The 17,013-nt window shown below is 38.4% G+C and overlaps 1 protein-coding gene across 8 annotated transcripts in view; it reads left to right on the top strand.

Annotated features, from left to right (window-relative positions):
• Positions 1-17,013, top strand: part of AGTPBP1 (ATP/GTP binding carboxypeptidase 1) — a 166,005-nt gene that overhangs the window by 88,114 nt on the left and 60,878 nt on the right. For all 8 annotated transcript variants that reach the window (XM_047829664.1, XM_047829657.1, XM_047829662.1 and 5 more), the window contains one exon: positions 7,306-8,021. In XM_047829664.1, coding sequence (XP_047685620.1) covers positions 7,306-8,021 — 716 coding nt within the window. The remainder of the gene's footprint in view (positions 1-7,305; positions 8,022-17,013) is intronic.

Here is a 17,013-nt window from a genome sequence, read left to right on the forward strand (position 1 = left end):
TGTTTTGATATTTAGTATTTTCATTTTCTTTGTTTGGAAACCTTATTTCCATTATGATTTTTTTCTTTCATCTGTTGATAATGTGAAAGTTGGCTTTCCCAATTTTGTACTTATCTCTTTATTTATCTGGCATACTGTGGCAGAAGAGGACATTCTTTATGATTAGAATCTCTTGAATTTTTTGAGGCTTCTTTTATGGCTTTGAACTTAGTCAATTTTCGTTACTACTTCTTGTACCCTTGAAAATAATTCTGCACCTGTTAGGCACGGTTGTGGGTTTGGCCACTGTGACAGGATTGTTCATCATGTTGAGAAGATCTTTTCTGTACTTAAGGCTTTTTATTCCAGTGCTATCAATTACTGTGAAAAATGTGTTAGAAATGTCTCGCTGTGATTGCAAATGTGTCTCCGTTTTGTAGGTCAGTTTTGTTAAATATTTTTGGAGGCATACGAGTATATATTGATTTCTGTTCCCTCTGAAATGAACTGTTAATGGTTATAAAGTTATTGATACTATAAAGTCTCTAAGACATTTAAGGCAAAAAAGTTTAGAAAGTTATTAATGTAGCTAAATTAATTTTAATGAGCTGCCCGGTATCTTTTTAAAGCCTTTTGCTTTGAACTTTTTGATATCTTTAGACATGTATCTTTTAAACAGCATACAGTTGGATTTTTAAAAAGTCTGAGGCTGCCATTTAACTGGAGCATTCAGTTCATTTACATATAACTATTACTCTATTTAGATTTATATTTATGAGATCAGATTTTGTTTCATCTGTGTATCTTTGTCTTGTCTTTTGTTTGGCCTTCACTTGGATTGACTGTTTTTTGTCTCACTTTTTCACGCGTATTCATTTGAAAGCTCTACAGTCTTGTTATTTTTTATTTTAATCAGCTCTATTGAGGTGTAATTTACATATAATAAACTTCATTCCTTTAAAGTATAAGTTTGAGTATTGACATACATGCAGAAATTCTAGTTACTCTTGATGTAAGTTTTTGCTATTCAGAAGTTAATCAGGACCTTTCTTTTTTTTCTTAATTACAAAAGGAAACTTGGAATACTTTTAAGTATCATCACCTCCCAAACCAGTGTATACACTTTTAATTTACATTTTAACTCTAGCTTTTAAAAAATCATTGTGTATGGTACTGCTTTGTGCTTTACATTCAGTGTTTAAGATTTACTCACATTTTTACTATTTTGTTTTTCATTTCTTATTGTTTCTCAGACCTTTAGTCTGAATTACTTTCCTTCTGCCTGAAATACACCTTTTAGTGTGTCTCTAAAAGTGCTTTTACTTTGTAATCATTCTTGAAGTTAGTTTCTTTCTCTGGCTAATTTTTAGGAATCAGCTTTATTGAAATATAATCTACATGCAGTAAATTACTCATCTTTAAGTCCAGTGAGTTTTGATGAATTACTGTACAACTACCCACCCAGCCAAGATAATGAAATTCTTTCTGTCACCCCAGATATCTCCCTGGGCCCCTGTGTGGTCAGTCTCTTCATCTCCTGCCCAGGTAACAGCTGATCTGCTCTCTGTCACTGTAGGTTAATTTGCCTGTTCTAGAACTTCTCGTCACTGCAATCCTGCATGAATGTGCTCTGGTGTAAGGTTTCTGTGCTCATCTTATGGTTTTGAGGTTCACTGATGTTACTGTGTATATCAGTGGCTCTTTCCTTATTGCTAAGTAATATTTCATTGTATGAACGTACCATGGTTTCTCTATCTGTTCACTTGATGAGTATTGGAATGCTTGCAGTTTGGGTCCACTGTGAATAAAATTGAGATTAGCACCTGTGTAAAAAGCTTTTTGTGGAAATTTGCCTTCATTTCTCTTGGGTAGATACCTATGAGTGAAACTGCTGGGTAGTATGTATAGGAAGTGTATGTTTTCACTGTACAACACATTGTTTCTGGTGACTTTCAAGATCATTTCTTTAGCTTCCTGCTCTGCAGTTTCCCAATAATGTTGACTAAGGGCAGGTATTCTTTTTTAAATCTTATATGGGATTTGCTGTGTTTTGGAATCTCTGAGTTGTTTTCATTTAGGGTTTGGAAAAACTCTTTATCTCTCCTTCAGATACTGCCTCTTTCCCTTTTCTTCTCTCTTTTGGCATTACTAATTGGATGTAGACTTAAAAACTTTTTTGTTTAATGTTTATTCATTTTTGAGAGAGAGAGAGATACAGAGACAGAGACAGAGCACGAACAGGGGGAGGAGCAGAGAGAGAGGGAGACACAGAATCTGAAGCAGGCTCCAGGCCCTGAGCTGTCAGCACAGAGTCTGACACGGGGCTCGAGCCCACACCTATGAACTGTGAGATCATGACCTGAACCGAAGTTGGACTCAACCGACTGAGCCACCCAGGCGCCCCTGGACATAGACTTTTTTACTTTCTTCCCATATCTTTTAACCCTTTTTCATGTTTTCCTTCTCTTTCTCTATGCTATAGTCAACTACATTCCTTAAAACAGTCTGCCAGTTCCCTAATTTTATTTTTGGCTCTGATTGGTTGTTACAAGCATCCACTAGGCATCCAGATTTGTTTTTTTGCGGGGGGGTTTGGAAGGCTTAAAAAAAAAATCTGTTTCATCATTGTTAAACTTCTTGTCTTTTATTTCTTTGAACATATTAAATATAGTCATTTAATTAGTGTTATAATATTAGTGTCTGAAGTTCTTGCAGGTCTTTTTCCACATCTGTTTGTTTTGGTTCCTTCTCTTCTACTTGTTTAATTTTTCATTTAGTTGTATTTTAGTTTTTGTTTTTTTCCCCATGAGCTGGTCATTTTCTTTACAATTCTGTTTGTGGAACTTATGCAGAAACTCCAGAAGTTGTTGTTTATTACTTTTGACAGGCACTCTTAATAGGTTACATTCCTTCTGACGGGTTTTTGGACCACTCAGATACGTGAGTTCAGGCTGCAGTCTGTGTGATGTGATGGCAGGCTTTTGAGATCAATTTATAACTTATGGGTAGTGGTATTTTTCATTCTCTTAGTGCCCAGGTTTGAGACAGTTGGTTTTCCTTGCTGTTTGTTTTCTGGTGGGGGTATTATCTTTATGGGAGAAGGATCTTCTGGTAGAGTCCCCACCTTATGCAGGTTCTGGGATAGTCTTCTATTCTTTATACTCTGAGATGGGAAAACCTAAACCCCCAGGTCTCCTGTTTTAGCAAATATTTTCCAAGTGAAAGCCATTTAGTCTTACCACTTTGGGATCCCGTCATCATTTACCCTTTGCTCTTTATTTTTGCTGTCTTATCCACTTGTTGTGGTACTTAAAATATTTTAATATCCAACAATTGTAAGTGTTTCTGTGGGTGGATATCTAGCCTGGGGTCACATTATAATTTTATATTTTACAGTTCAGCATTAATACCACCACATGTATACAAATAGTGTAAAACAAGTACAGTGGTATCTTTAACATAAAATAAACATTTGTTTTATGGAAAAACTAGCCTTCCTATCTAAATAGGCAACCCCTCTTTTCCAAACCATAGTCAAAATTAAAATTAACTACAAAAGCTCCAAAAAAGGGGAGACCACTTCAGTTTAAGGTATTTCAGGAGAAATGGGCCCATAATACATTATAAAGGTGATCTGAAGATTGTAGATGAAATTACTATTTTTAGTTTTTTTTTTTTCCCTCATGCATTCAGTTGTACTTAGGGGGACATTTTCTCACTTCAGCATGACCCCAGATCATAGATGAGTAAACTAACATTAAAATATTTATGGTTAACTTACTGTTCTAAGAATAAAACCTCTTAACTGTTTGCCTCAACTTACTTTTTTAAATTCATTTATGTACATGGAATGTACTTTTACTCTTTAAGAAAAGCAGCTTTCATATTATACCCCTATTTGTTTATGAAAAAGCTTCAGGTGCTGCATACTGATCAGCATCAGTAACATCCTGGATCAAAATGACATCTCAATATAAAATACGACTTATGTAGCAGTGTTCTTTGTATGTTAGTCTTTATAAATCAACAGAGTTTTTAAATGCAAGTTTACTTGCTTTCAACACTTTTAATGGAGAGCCACCTACCTCTACTACCTCCTTTGTGCCTCCACTGTCTAATCTCCTTGGATTAGACATTGTATAGGGGCTGAGAGTGAATCGTCTTAAGGTCCTTGGTTTATATGCAGTGGGTATTTATTTATTTATTTATTTATTTTTTTTTTTTCAACGTTTATTTATTTTTGGGACAGAGAGAGACAGAGCATGAACGGGGGAGGGGCAGAGAGAGAGGGAGACACAGAATCAGAAACAGGCTCCAGGCTCTGAGCCATCAGCCCAGAGCCTGACGCGGGGCTTGAACTCACGGACCGCGAGATCGTGACCTGGCTGAAGTCGGACGCTTAACCGACTGCGCCACCCAGGCGCCCCATGCAGTGGGTATTTAAAGAATGAATCACAAAGGAAAAGATTCTTAATTTTTATCACATAATGTGTATAAAGAAGCTAAAGTTAAAAGATGAATTGCAAATTCAGAAAAATATTTGCAAAGATAGGTTACGTGGAGGATTGGGATGTTTGTGTGTGTAATGTAGGAATTTATGCAATATAAGAAAAACCCTGTATTTCAAGAACAAATAAATTACCTATGAAGAATTAAACCAGTTAACAGATGTATAGATTTTTATTTATTTATTTTTTTTGCTTTTCTCATAGGGAAATTCAAATTAAAATAGCATTAGACAGTACTTCTTATCTGTCCCTTTTGGAAAAGTGTTTTAAAACTATAGTACTTGATGTTGGCAAGGAAGAGAGCAGTTGAAATAGATAATCACATACACAGGTACTGGGAATGTACACTTGGATAAGTATTTTTGGAGAGTATTTGGAGAATTTGTATTAAACATTAAAATTGATTATAGTTATGTGACCCTGTAATTCCATTTCAGTGCTTAGGACGTCATCCTAAACAAAAAGTTTTATGCAAAAAGATGTTCTTTACAGATTTTTTTATATAGCAAAATTTTGGAAATGGCTTAAATATATACTTTGTTTATATGTTTGTTTAAATCCTCTGTTGAATAAAAGATTTAATGCCCAACAGTAGAATAAAAGTTAAATCAGTTGTGGTATATTTCTTTAGTAGAGTCTATATAAGATATAGACACAAAAAATATTTTTGTAAGTGTAAAAAGAGAAAAGGCTACTTGACCTGTCAGCGACATCCTTTTTTTAAACTTGGCTTCCAGGACACTTTTCTTTCCTGGTGTTTGTCTTTCCCGACTGGCTTTTCCTTCTCCATCTCCTCTAAAGCTTTATTTTCATCCCCTCAACCTCTGTAGATGATAGTGACCCAAAGCTCAGTCTTCTTCTCTTCTCTAGTTCTTTTCATTGAAGATCTCCAGCCTCATGGCTTGAAATGATATCTGTATGCTAATGATTCCCAGATCTAAATATTCTGGATGAGCATTTCTTCTGAATTCTAGGCTCATATATGTCCAGCTGCCTACTTTACATGCTTGACTAGCTGTGAATAGCTCACACTTAACATCTCAGAGCTAAACTCCTGATGCTTTTCATTTATTCAGGCAAACACTTGGGCACTGTGTATGATACCTCTCTGTCCCTTCTGTCCTGTATCTGGTCTTTTACAGTATCATGTCAGTTCTGCCTCACAGTGCATTTAGAATCCAACCCCCTCTTACCAACTTGCCCAGACTCTTAATTTGTCCTCTGTTTCTACTCTCCCCTCCTTAGTCTGTTCTCAGAAGGACACTAGAGCAGTGGTTCTCAACTGGGATGATTTTGTCTCCAGGGGATATTTGACAATGTCTGGAGACGTTTTGGGTGATCACAAATGGGTGAGGATACTGTTGGCATCTAGCGTGTACAGAGGAGGGAGGCCAGGGTTGCTGCTAGACATCTTACTGTGCACAAGATGGTGCCCCCTATCTTGCTAGCCCCAGCCCCTGAAACATAGAACCAAAACCAAACAAAGAATAATTATTTAGATCAAATGTCTTACCCCTGTGGTTAAGAAACCCTGTACTTCAGGTGGTTAAGACACTCTGTACTTACAGGTTCTATTTCTGTTTTTTTTTTCTCAGTGTAAGTCCTGTGTCATGGCACTCCTCTTCCCTAAACCCTCCACTGGCTTCCAGTGTCATTCACAGTAAAAACCAAAATTCTTACAATAGCCGGCCAAGCCCTACAGTATCTGGTCCTCTTTTACATCTTAGAATCCATCTTGTTCATTCTGTTCCAGCCATCCTAACCTCCTTGCTGTTCTCTGCATACACCAAGCACCCTTCTTCTCTAGGGCGTGTGGATGGCAGTCCTTCCTGCCTTTGCTTATATATCATCTTCTCAGGCTTCCCTAATCCATGGCATTTAAAATTGCAGCCCACTTTTCCTCCCTCTGGCACTCGCCATCCACAGTACCCAACTCCCCCCTCTTCTTGCTATTAACACTTTAGTCTATTAAGTTTTCATATTATATATTTGTGTCATGTTTGTTACTTGTGTTGACAGTCCTCACCCTTCCTTCCATCAAAGAATGTAAGCGGCAGGAGGGAAGAAGATTTGTTTTTGTTTTTAAGCTGATGGGCCTTAAGAGCTTGAAACATTGCTGGGTACAAAACAGACACTGTAGTTGTTGAAGTAACAGTTTGGGTGTTGTGCTTCCTTTTATTTTTTTTTATTTTTTTTTCAACGTTTATTTATTTTTTGGGGGACAGAGAGAGACAGAGCATGAACGGGAGAGGGGCAGAGAGAGAGGGAGACACAGAATCGGAAACAGGCTCCAGGCTCTGAGCCATCAGCCCAGAGCCCGACGCGGGGCTCGAAGTCACGGACCGTGAGATCGTGACCTGGCTGAAGTCGGACGCCCAACCGACTGCGCCACCCAGGCGCCCCCCTTTTTTTTTTTCTTTTAAATTTTTTTTCAACGTTTATTATGCTTCCTTTTAAAAAAAAATTTTTTTTTTAATATTTATTTATCTTTGAGAGAGAGAGAGAGAGAGAGAGAGACAGAGCGTGAGTGGGGGAGAAACAGGGGGATGGGTGGGTGGGGGAGACACAGAATCCGAAGCAGCTCCAGGCTCTGAGCTGTCAGCACAGAGCCTGACGCGGGACTCGAACTCACAGACCGTGAGATCATGACCTGAGCCGAAGTCGGATGCTCAACCGACTGAGCCACCCAGGCGCTCCGTCTTTATAATTTTCAAATGTTAGATTCTGAAGCAGCATATGCAATGAATATAGTCTTAATTTTGTTAATACATTTTAATATTTACAGCTAAAAGATCATATGTCTTTTTTATTTTCAAAGGACTATGATTTAATCTCCAAAGAACCAAAGCCTTTTGTATTTGAGGGGAAAGTACGCGGCCCTATTGTTGTTCCTACAGCTGGAGAGGAAGCATCTGGAAATTCAGGCAATTTAAGAAAAGGAGTTGTAAGGAAGGTGCATGTGTCTCCTAAAGGAGACGAAGGTGATAAGAAACCTACCTGTATGGATCTGGCAAAAGAAGATATGAAAGATAATGGCAGAACATCACAACAGCAGCCGGGTGATCAAAATAGAACTATTTCTTCCACCCAGGGCCTAAACAACGATATTGTGAAGGCATTGGACCGAATTACGTTGCAGAATCTTCCTTCTCAGACAGGCCCGGGTTTTACCGCAGGAGGGAAGAAGGACTACAGTCTCCCTCTCACTGTCCTTACGTGCACTAAAGCTTGTCCACACATGGCTGCTTGCGGAAATGTTCTGTTTGAGGGAAGAACAGTTCAGCTAGGGAAGCTTTGTTGTACTGGAGTTGAAACTGAGGATGATGAAGATACAGAGTCTACTTCATCAGTGGAACAGACATCAGTGGAAGTCTCAGATGGACCCACACTCCACGACTCAGATCTCTATATTGAGATTGTGAAAAATACAAAGTCTGTCCCAGAATATTCAGAGGTGGCTTATCCTGATTATTTTGGTCACATTCCACCTCCATTCAAAGAGCCTATCTTAGAAAGACCTTACGGTGTACAAAGGTGAGTTTCAGATTTCTTCTTTCTTTTAAAGCAGGACCATTGTCAGAATATAAGACGTACTTCAAAAAACTGCTTTGGTATTTAGGAAGAAAAGTACTCTGAATTAAAGTTATTATAATTTTTTATCCTGCTTTGGAAATTTTGCACTGTTTTAAAATTGTCCTTATGGGTTACTGTATTTTCTAAGCTCGTTACTTATTCACATGAAGCCAACATAATAAACCTGACCATAGGACAGTTTAGAAATTTAGAATTTTTTTATTCCTATGGAATCTGAAAGTACAGATTATTTACTAACTTTCAATAAATATTAGTAGTAATACATATTTATTTAGTAATTTGATTTTAATTTGAACTTGATTTAGATATATCTGAATCTGTATGATTTAAAAAGAGATGTGGACAGTATTATTTTGTTATAAAAATTGAAATTAGAAATACTCGGGTTGAAAATATGGGATTCATAAAAACAGTAGCTATAGTTCTTAAATCTTGCCAGTTAATTTTAGAAATTACAAATAGTATTCATTATTGCCAACTAGTAATATTTGGCATATAAGTACATTTGTGGTGCACCTTGACTATTTTCAGTGATTATTTTAGGGTTTTGTGATGATGGTTTACCAGTACTTAAAACCATGTACATGCACTTACAAGTATAGTATGTAATGATAAAAGGAAGACACTGCTGTGGGCATTTGGTTTTCCTTGGACTATAGGCTTTTTTAAAGCAACAATTGTATCTTACTGATTTTTTAAATATTTAACGTATAGTATAAGTTAATCATTTTACTTAGCAACTTAGTATACATTTAATGCTACCAGTTGGCTACTTGACCCCACAGCTATGGAATCACCTACAACATAGCATCAGAACAGGGACTCACTTTGCTGGAAAGATGTGTGGGAGTGGGCGTGTGCCCAGGCATCCACTGGTTGCATCACACACTGCACTGTTCAGAGTTGCAGCCCTGAGAACAGTTGCAGTGATGGGGACAAAGTTTGGCCTGCTCATGTTTGCCTTCTCAGTTTCTCCTTAGGAGATGCCCACAAGAACTGTGGGGGAGCTGCATTTGTTCCTTCAAGTGACATTAAGACTGGAAGAAACACATATGTAGCAGCCATACTTGAACCAGTGAATTTGACTTGATAAGAGTGATGAGTCAATGTGGTGTGTCCTAGCAGGATGGGGTATTCTGAAAAGCAAGTCAGAATGTTTGGATTCTAGACTTGGTTGTCCCACTGATTCTGTGTGTGTATGTTTGAGAAAAATAACTTAATTTCTCTAGATACCAATTTTCTCTCCAGACTGTGGATTGACACCCATTAGTACCCAGTATTATAAGAGAAAGTAGCTGTGTCACACGTAGTGCAGCAACGTATTGTTTCATAAACCTTTGTGTGTGTGTGTGTGCGTGCGCGCGCATGTGCTCACATGTATGCAGGGATGTGAGTTTTTTTTACATGTTTATTTTTGAGAGAGTGAGTGAGAGTGAGCGAACGTGAGCGGGTGAGGGGCAGAAAGAGAGGGAGACAGGCTGTGCTGACAGCATAGTGCCTGATGCAGGGCTCCCATAAACTGTGAGATCATGACCTGAGCCAAAACCAAGAGTCAGACACTTAACTGACTGAACCACCTTGGTGCCCCAGGGCTGTGATTTTTAAAATGTATTTCTTACAGGTCATGATCAAAAAAGTTTGTCATTTACCTTGACCATGGTTAACAAACTATGGCTCATTGTGTCAGATACAGCTCATAGCCTGTTTATGTTCATCCCACAAGCTGAGAACGGTTTTTATGTGTTTAAATGGTTCAAAAAAAATCCAAAGAAAATAACATTTTGTGACACATGAAAATTACATGACATTCATATTTGTGTTTATAAATAAAGATTTTTTGGAACACAGCCATTTCTGTTTGTTTATGTATGATCTCTGGCTGTTTTGGTACCACAATGGCAAAGTTAAATAGTTGTCATAGAGACATGTGGCTTGTAAAACTTAAAATATATACTAACTGATCCTTAAAGGAAAAGTTTGCTTCACCCCAGTAGCTACATAGTCTGAAGGCTTTGTGGTTCTGTATTTGCAATAAAATACTCAATATCGGCCAGGTAGTAAGGATTTCTGAGTAGTCAGAAATGCTGCTTTTCCTGAAGTCCTACATTGAGGGTATTGTTTCTGGTTTGCTTATCTTATTTGCCTTGTCTTCTGCAAGTTATTTTTTGAGCAAATGATAACATTTTGTAAATTATTTGCTAACTTTTAGGCCAGTTCTTATTCAAATGTAGTAACACCGTAAATGAATAATGTCAAAATTAATAAGGATCATTTTCAGAAAAAGGAAGCATTAGACTTCTTAAAATTACTTGGTGAAAATATGTTTTTGTTACTTTGAGTTTCTGCTTTATGATTATCACTGATCTTTTGTTCATTAATCTTTTTAAACACAATAAATGAATAAAACTTCATTAAAAATTTCTCCACCCCATTTGGAAGGGGAAAAACCCATTATAAGATTCATATCTCAATGTAGATAGTACATTAATACTTAAAAATTTGGGATTTTGTGCGGAGGAGCCAAGATGATTGAGCAGCATGGAAGCTCTCTGCTTCTCTTGTCCCTGAGATGCAACTAGATCAGCAGCAAACCATTTTGCACACCTAGAAAATTGATATGAAGGTTAACACAACAACTGTATAACTTGAGCCATGGACCTTGGCAGGTACCTGGCATGGAGAGGTGAACGGGTGGGGAGAGAAGCTGTGGAGGGTAGGGAGCTGTTTTTGTTTGCAGAGAGAGGACAGAGATAGGGAGAGAGTATAGGAAAAGCACTCCCCCTCAAAGCAGCTGGAGAGAAAGAGAAAGAGTGGAAGTACTCACAAGGGTGTGAACAAGAAAGGGAGAAAGAAGAAAGAGAGTTTCAATATCATTAGGACTCTATAAACAGGAGAGTGCAGAGTCAGAAACTCCGCAGCCAGATAGATACCTGGTGGTGCTCTGGTGGGAAGGATGAATCCCCAGGAGCAGACAGAGAGGTGCAAGGGGTCTTTGGGCCACATGGGGAGAGACAGTTCCCCTGCTGGGAGTACATTTGGTGGAGACTGTGTGGTGTCCCCATGGGAAAAGGTCCCAGCAGACCCCAGAGAACAGCAGCGTTTGCTGGTGTTGGAACAAGGACGCTAGGGTGCAGTGAAGACTTGTGCCAGTTGTGTGTGTTGTGATTTGCCATAGTCCCTTGAACCACTGCTGCTACATGATCACGCAAACTTTTTCTGGGGCAGGCTGGCACCCAGAGGCAGTCTCTGGGTCTCTGCAGTGGTGTGGTTGTGCAAGTGGTCCTGGGGGCAAGCCAGCACCTGGCCATTGCTCAGTGAGGCCCTCCCCCAGAAGGTCTGAGTAGGTCAAAGCTGCAGGGCCCTCAGAAGTGAGGCGTTTGGAAAAACAGCCCCATCTGAGATAAAATTTGAGAGAGAGGTGCTGCCTGGCAGGTTGATGGCTTGGTCATGGACAGCGTAGAAGCAGGTAGTGGACAAAAGCTGGAAACAAAGGAGAGCTGCCTGATGGCTGCCTGGGGAGAGCACAGAGTTCTGATGCTAGTGACTGGAAAACTGGGTGACACCATTTTCACCTCATTGGCACATACCCCTGCATGTGCCCACATTGATCCACCCCAGTAAGCTAAGCAGCACCACCTAGTGGAGAATGGAGCCATTACACCAAGCCCTGTCCAACTGCACCAATTAAGCCCTAGAGGACGACCACAAGTTTTCCTGCCTGCTTAGTGTACAGGCTATAAGATGCTTCATAGTTTGACTTCTAGGGGAAACTGACTGTAATTTCATTCTGTTCGCTGGCCCATCTGTTCATTATTTTCTCTTTTTCTTTTCTTATTCTTAGATACAAAAAGAGGAAAATGTATTTTTATTTTGTTTTTATAAAAACATTTAAAATTTTTTTACTGTATTTTTTGTAAACTTTTCATTCCATTTTACTTCATTTTATTCTGTTTCATTGTATACATTTTTAAAAATTAAAAAAAAATTTTCTTTTTCTCTTTTCTTTCCCTTTTTTCTCTATTCTATCAAGCTTCTTTCAACAACCAGACCAAAACACACCTAGGATCAGTCTTCCTTTATCTGATTGTGTTGTGTTTAATTTATAAATTTAAAAAATTTTATTCATTCTCTTTCTCCAAAATAATGAAAAGAAGGAATTCACCCCTGAAGAAAAACAGGAAGAAATGACAGCCAGGGACTTAACACACATATAAGCAAGATGTCTGAACTAGAATTTAGAATCACTATAATAAGAATACTAGCTGGGGTTGAAAAAAAGCATAGAATCCCTTTCTGCAGAAATAAAAGAAGTAAAATCTAGTCAGGACAAAATTAAAAATGCTATAACAGAGATGGAATCTTGAATGGATGCCATGGCGGCAAGGATGGATGAAGTAGAGCAGCGAATCAGTGATAGAGAAGACAAAATTATGGAGAATAATGAAGCAGAAAAAAAGAGGGAAACTAAGGCAAAAGAGCACAATATAGGAATTAGAGAATTCAGTGGCTCATTAAAAGGAATAACATCAGAATCAGAGGAGTCCCAGAAGATGAAGAGAGAGAAAAAGGGGTAGAAGGTTTATGTGAGCAAATCAGAGTGGAAAACTTTCCTAACCTGGGGAAAGACACAGACATCAAAATCCACGAAGCACAGAGAACTCCCATTAGATTCAACAAGAACCATCAACAAGGCATATCGTAGTCAAATTTACAAAATACACAGACAAGGAAAGAATTATGAAAGCAACAAGGAAAAAAAAAGTTCTTAACCTGTAAGAGAAGCCAGATCAGGTTTGCAGCAGACCTATTCACAGAAACTTGGCAGGCCAGAAATGAGTGGCAGGATACATTCAATGTGCTGAATTGGAAAAGTATGCAGCCAAGAATTATTTCTACAGCAAGCCTGTCACTCAAAATAGGAGAGAGAAAAATTTCCCAGACAAACAAAAACTAAAGAAGTTTGTGACAACTAAACTAGTCCTGCAAGAAATTTTAAGGGAGACTCTCTGAGGGGAGAAAATACGAAACAAAACAAAAAAGACCAAAAGCAGCAAAGACTAGAAAGGACCAGAGAACATCACCAGAGACTCCAACTCTATAGGCAACACACTGGCAATAAATTCATATCTTTCAGTACTCACTGTAAATGTCAGTGAACTAAACACTCCAATCAATTGGGGCGCCTAGGTGGCGCAGTTGGTTAAGCGTCCGACTTCAGCCAGGTCACGATCTCGCGGTCCGGGAGTTCGAGCCCCGCGTCGGGCTCTGGGCCGATGGCTCAGAGCCTGGAGCCTGTTTCTGATTCTGTGTCTCCCTCTCTCTGCCCCTCCCCCGTTCATGCTCTGTCTCTCTCTGTCCCAAAAATAAATAAACGTTGAAAAAAAAAAAAACAACACTCCAATCAAAAGACAAGGGGTAACAGAATGGATTAGAAAACGAGATACATCTATATGCTATTTACAAGAGACCCACGTTAGACCTAAAGACACCTTCAGATTGAAAATAAGGGGATGGAGAACCATTTATCATGCTAACGGTCACTAAAAGAAAGCTGGAGTAGCCATACTTATATCAGACTATCTAGATTTTAAAATAAAGACTGTAACAAGAGATAAAGGCATTATAATTAAGGGGTCTATCCACCAAGATCTAACAATCATAAACATTTATACCCCTAGTGTGGAAGCACCTAAATATACAAATCAGTTAATCACAAATGTAAACGCTTTAATAAAGACTCATTGACAATAATACCATAATAGTAGGGGACTTCACACCCAATTACAACAATGGATAGATCATCTAAGCAGAAAATCAACAAGGAAACAATGGCCTTGAATGACACACTGGACCAGATGGACTTAACAGATATATTTAGAACATTTCATCCTAAAGCAGCAGAATACACATTCCTCTCAAGTGAACATGGAACATTCTCCAGAATAGATCACATACTGGGACATAAATCAGCCCTCAACAAGTACAAAAAGATTGAGATTGTACTGTGCATATTTTCACACCACAGCACTATGAAACTCAAAAACACAAGAAAAAATTTGGAAAGAAAAAGAATACTTGGAGATTAAAGAACATCCTACTAAAGAATGAATGGTTTAGCCAAGAAGTTAAAGAGGAAATTAAAAAGTACATGGAAGCCAATGAAAATGCTAACACCCACAGCCCCAGACCTCTGAGATGCAGCAAAGGTGGTCATAAGAGGGAAGTATATAGCAATTCAGGCCTTCCTAAAAAAGGAAGAAAGTTCTGATACAAAACCTAACCTTACAACTTAAAGAGCTGGAAAAAGAACAGTGAAAACAACCCCAAACCAGCAGAATAGGGGAAATAATAAAGATTAGAGCAGAAACAATGCTATCGAAACCAAAAAAACAAAACAAAACAAAGCAAAAAAACCCCAAAAGACAAAAACCCAAAACAAACCCCCCCCCCCCCCCCAGTAGAAGAGATCAGTGAAATCAGGAGCTGGTTCTTTGAAAGAATTATTTTTTTTTTTTTAAAATTTTTTTTTCAACGTTTATTTATTTTTGGGACAGAGAGAGACAGAGCATGAACGGGGGAGGGGCAGAGAGAGAGGGAGACACAGAATCGGAAACAGGCTCCAGGCTCTGAGCCATCAGCCCAGAGCCTGACGCGGGGCTCGAACTCCCGGACCGCGAGATCGTGACCTGGCTGAAGTCGGACGCTTAACTGACTGCGCCACCCAGGCGCCCCTGAAAGAATTATTAAAATCGATAAGTCCCTAGCCAGTTTGATCAAAAAGAAAAAGGAAAGGACCTAAATAAATAAAATCAATAATAAAAGATGAGAGATTACAACCAATACTGCAGAAATACAAACAATAATAAGAGAATATTATGATCAATTATATGCGCATCAGGCAATGTAGAAGAAATGGACAAGTTTCTAGAAACATAAACTTCCAAAACTGAAACAGGAAGCTATAAAAACTTTAAAACAGGCCCATAACCAGTAAAGAAATTGAATTAGTAATCAAAAATCTCTCAACAAACAAGAGTCCAGGGCTGGTTGGCTTTCCAGGGGAATTCTATCAAACATTCAAAGAAGAGTTCACACCTGTTCTTTTGAAGCTGTTCCAAAAAATAGAAATGGAAGGAAAACTTCCAAACTTATACTGTGAGGCAGTGTTACCTTGATTCCAAAACCAGACAGAGACCCCACTAAAAAGAACTACAGACCAATTTCCCTGATGAACATGGATGCAAAAATTCATAATGAGATACTGGCCAACTGGATCCAACAATACGTTAAAAGAATTATTCACCACGATCAAGTGGGATTTATACCTGGGATGCAGGGCTGGTTCAATACCCACAAGGCATTGTGATACATCACAGTAATAAAAGAAAGGACAAGAACCACATGATCCTCTCAAAAGATGCAGAGAAAGCATTTGACAAAGTACATCATCCTTTCTTGATAAAAACCCTCAAGAAAGGAAAGATAGAAGGATCATACCTCAAGATCATAAAAGCCATATATGAAAGACCCAATGCTAATATCCTAAATGGGGAAAAACTGAGAGCTTTCCCCCTAAGGTCAGGAACACAACAGGTATGTCCACTCTTGCCACTGTTATTCAACATAGTAGTGAAAGTCTTAGCCTCAGAAATCAGACAACACAAAGAAATAAAAGGCATCCAGATCAGCAAAGAGGAAGTCAAACTTTCAGTCTTTGCAGATCCTTTATATGGAAAACCCAAAAGATTCCACCAAAAAACCTGCTAGAACTGATCCATGAATTCGGCAAAGTCACAGGATATAAAATCAGTGCACAGAAAGTGATTGCATTTCTGTACACCAATAATGAAACAGCAGAAAGAAATCAAGGAATCTATCCCATTTACAATTGTACCAAAAACCATAAGATACCTAGGAATAAACCTAACTAAAGGGAAAAATCTATACACTGAAAACCATAGAAAGCTTGTGAAAGAAATTAAAGAAGACACACACACACACACACACACACACACACACACACACACACAAAATGGAAAAATATTCCATGATCATTGATTGGAAGAAAAAACACTGTTAAAATGTTGATGCTGCCCAAAGCAATCTACATATTCAATGCAATCCCTACCAGAATAACACCAGCATTCTTCACAGAACTAGAACAAACAATCCTAAAATTTGTATGGAACCAGAAAAGACTGTGAATAGCCAAAGCAATCCTGAGGAAGAAAGCCAAAGCTGGAGGCATCACAATTCTGGACTTCAGGATGTATTACAAAACTAATCATCAAGATGGTATGATACTGGCACAAAACCAGAATAGAACAGGATAGAGAACCCACAAATGGACCCACAAACGTATGACCAACTAATCTTTGACAAAACAGGAAAGAATATCCAAATGGAATAAAGACAGTTTTTTCAGCAGATGGTGTTGGGAAAACTGGACCCCTTTCTTACCCCGTACACAAAAATAAACTCAAAATGGATGAAAGACCTAAACATAAGACAGGAAGCCATCAAAATCCTAGTTGAGAACACAGGCAAAAGTCTCTTTGACCTCGGCCGCAGTAACTTCTTACTCAACAAATCTCCAGAGGCAAGGGGAACAAAAGTAAAAATGAACTATTGGGACCTCATCAAAATAAGCTTCTGCACAGTGAAGGAAACAATCAGCAAAACTTAAAGGCAACTGACAGAATGGGAGAAGTTATTTGCCAATGACATATCAGATAAAGGGTTAGTATCCAAAATCTCTAAAGAACTTCTCAAACTCAATACCCAGAAAACAAGTAATCCATTGAAGAAATGGGCAGAAGATGTGACTAGACCCTTTTTCAAAGAAGACATCCAACAGCTAACAGACCCATGAAAAAATGCTCAACATTACTCATCATCAGGGAAATACAAATCAAAACCACAATGAAATACC

This window comes from Prionailurus viverrinus, chromosome D4 (genome assembly GCF_022837055.1).
Source record: "Prionailurus viverrinus isolate Anna chromosome D4, UM_Priviv_1.0, whole genome shotgun sequence".
In the NCBI taxonomy this organism is placed as follows: Eukaryota; Metazoa; Chordata; class Mammalia; order Carnivora; family Felidae; genus Prionailurus; species Prionailurus viverrinus.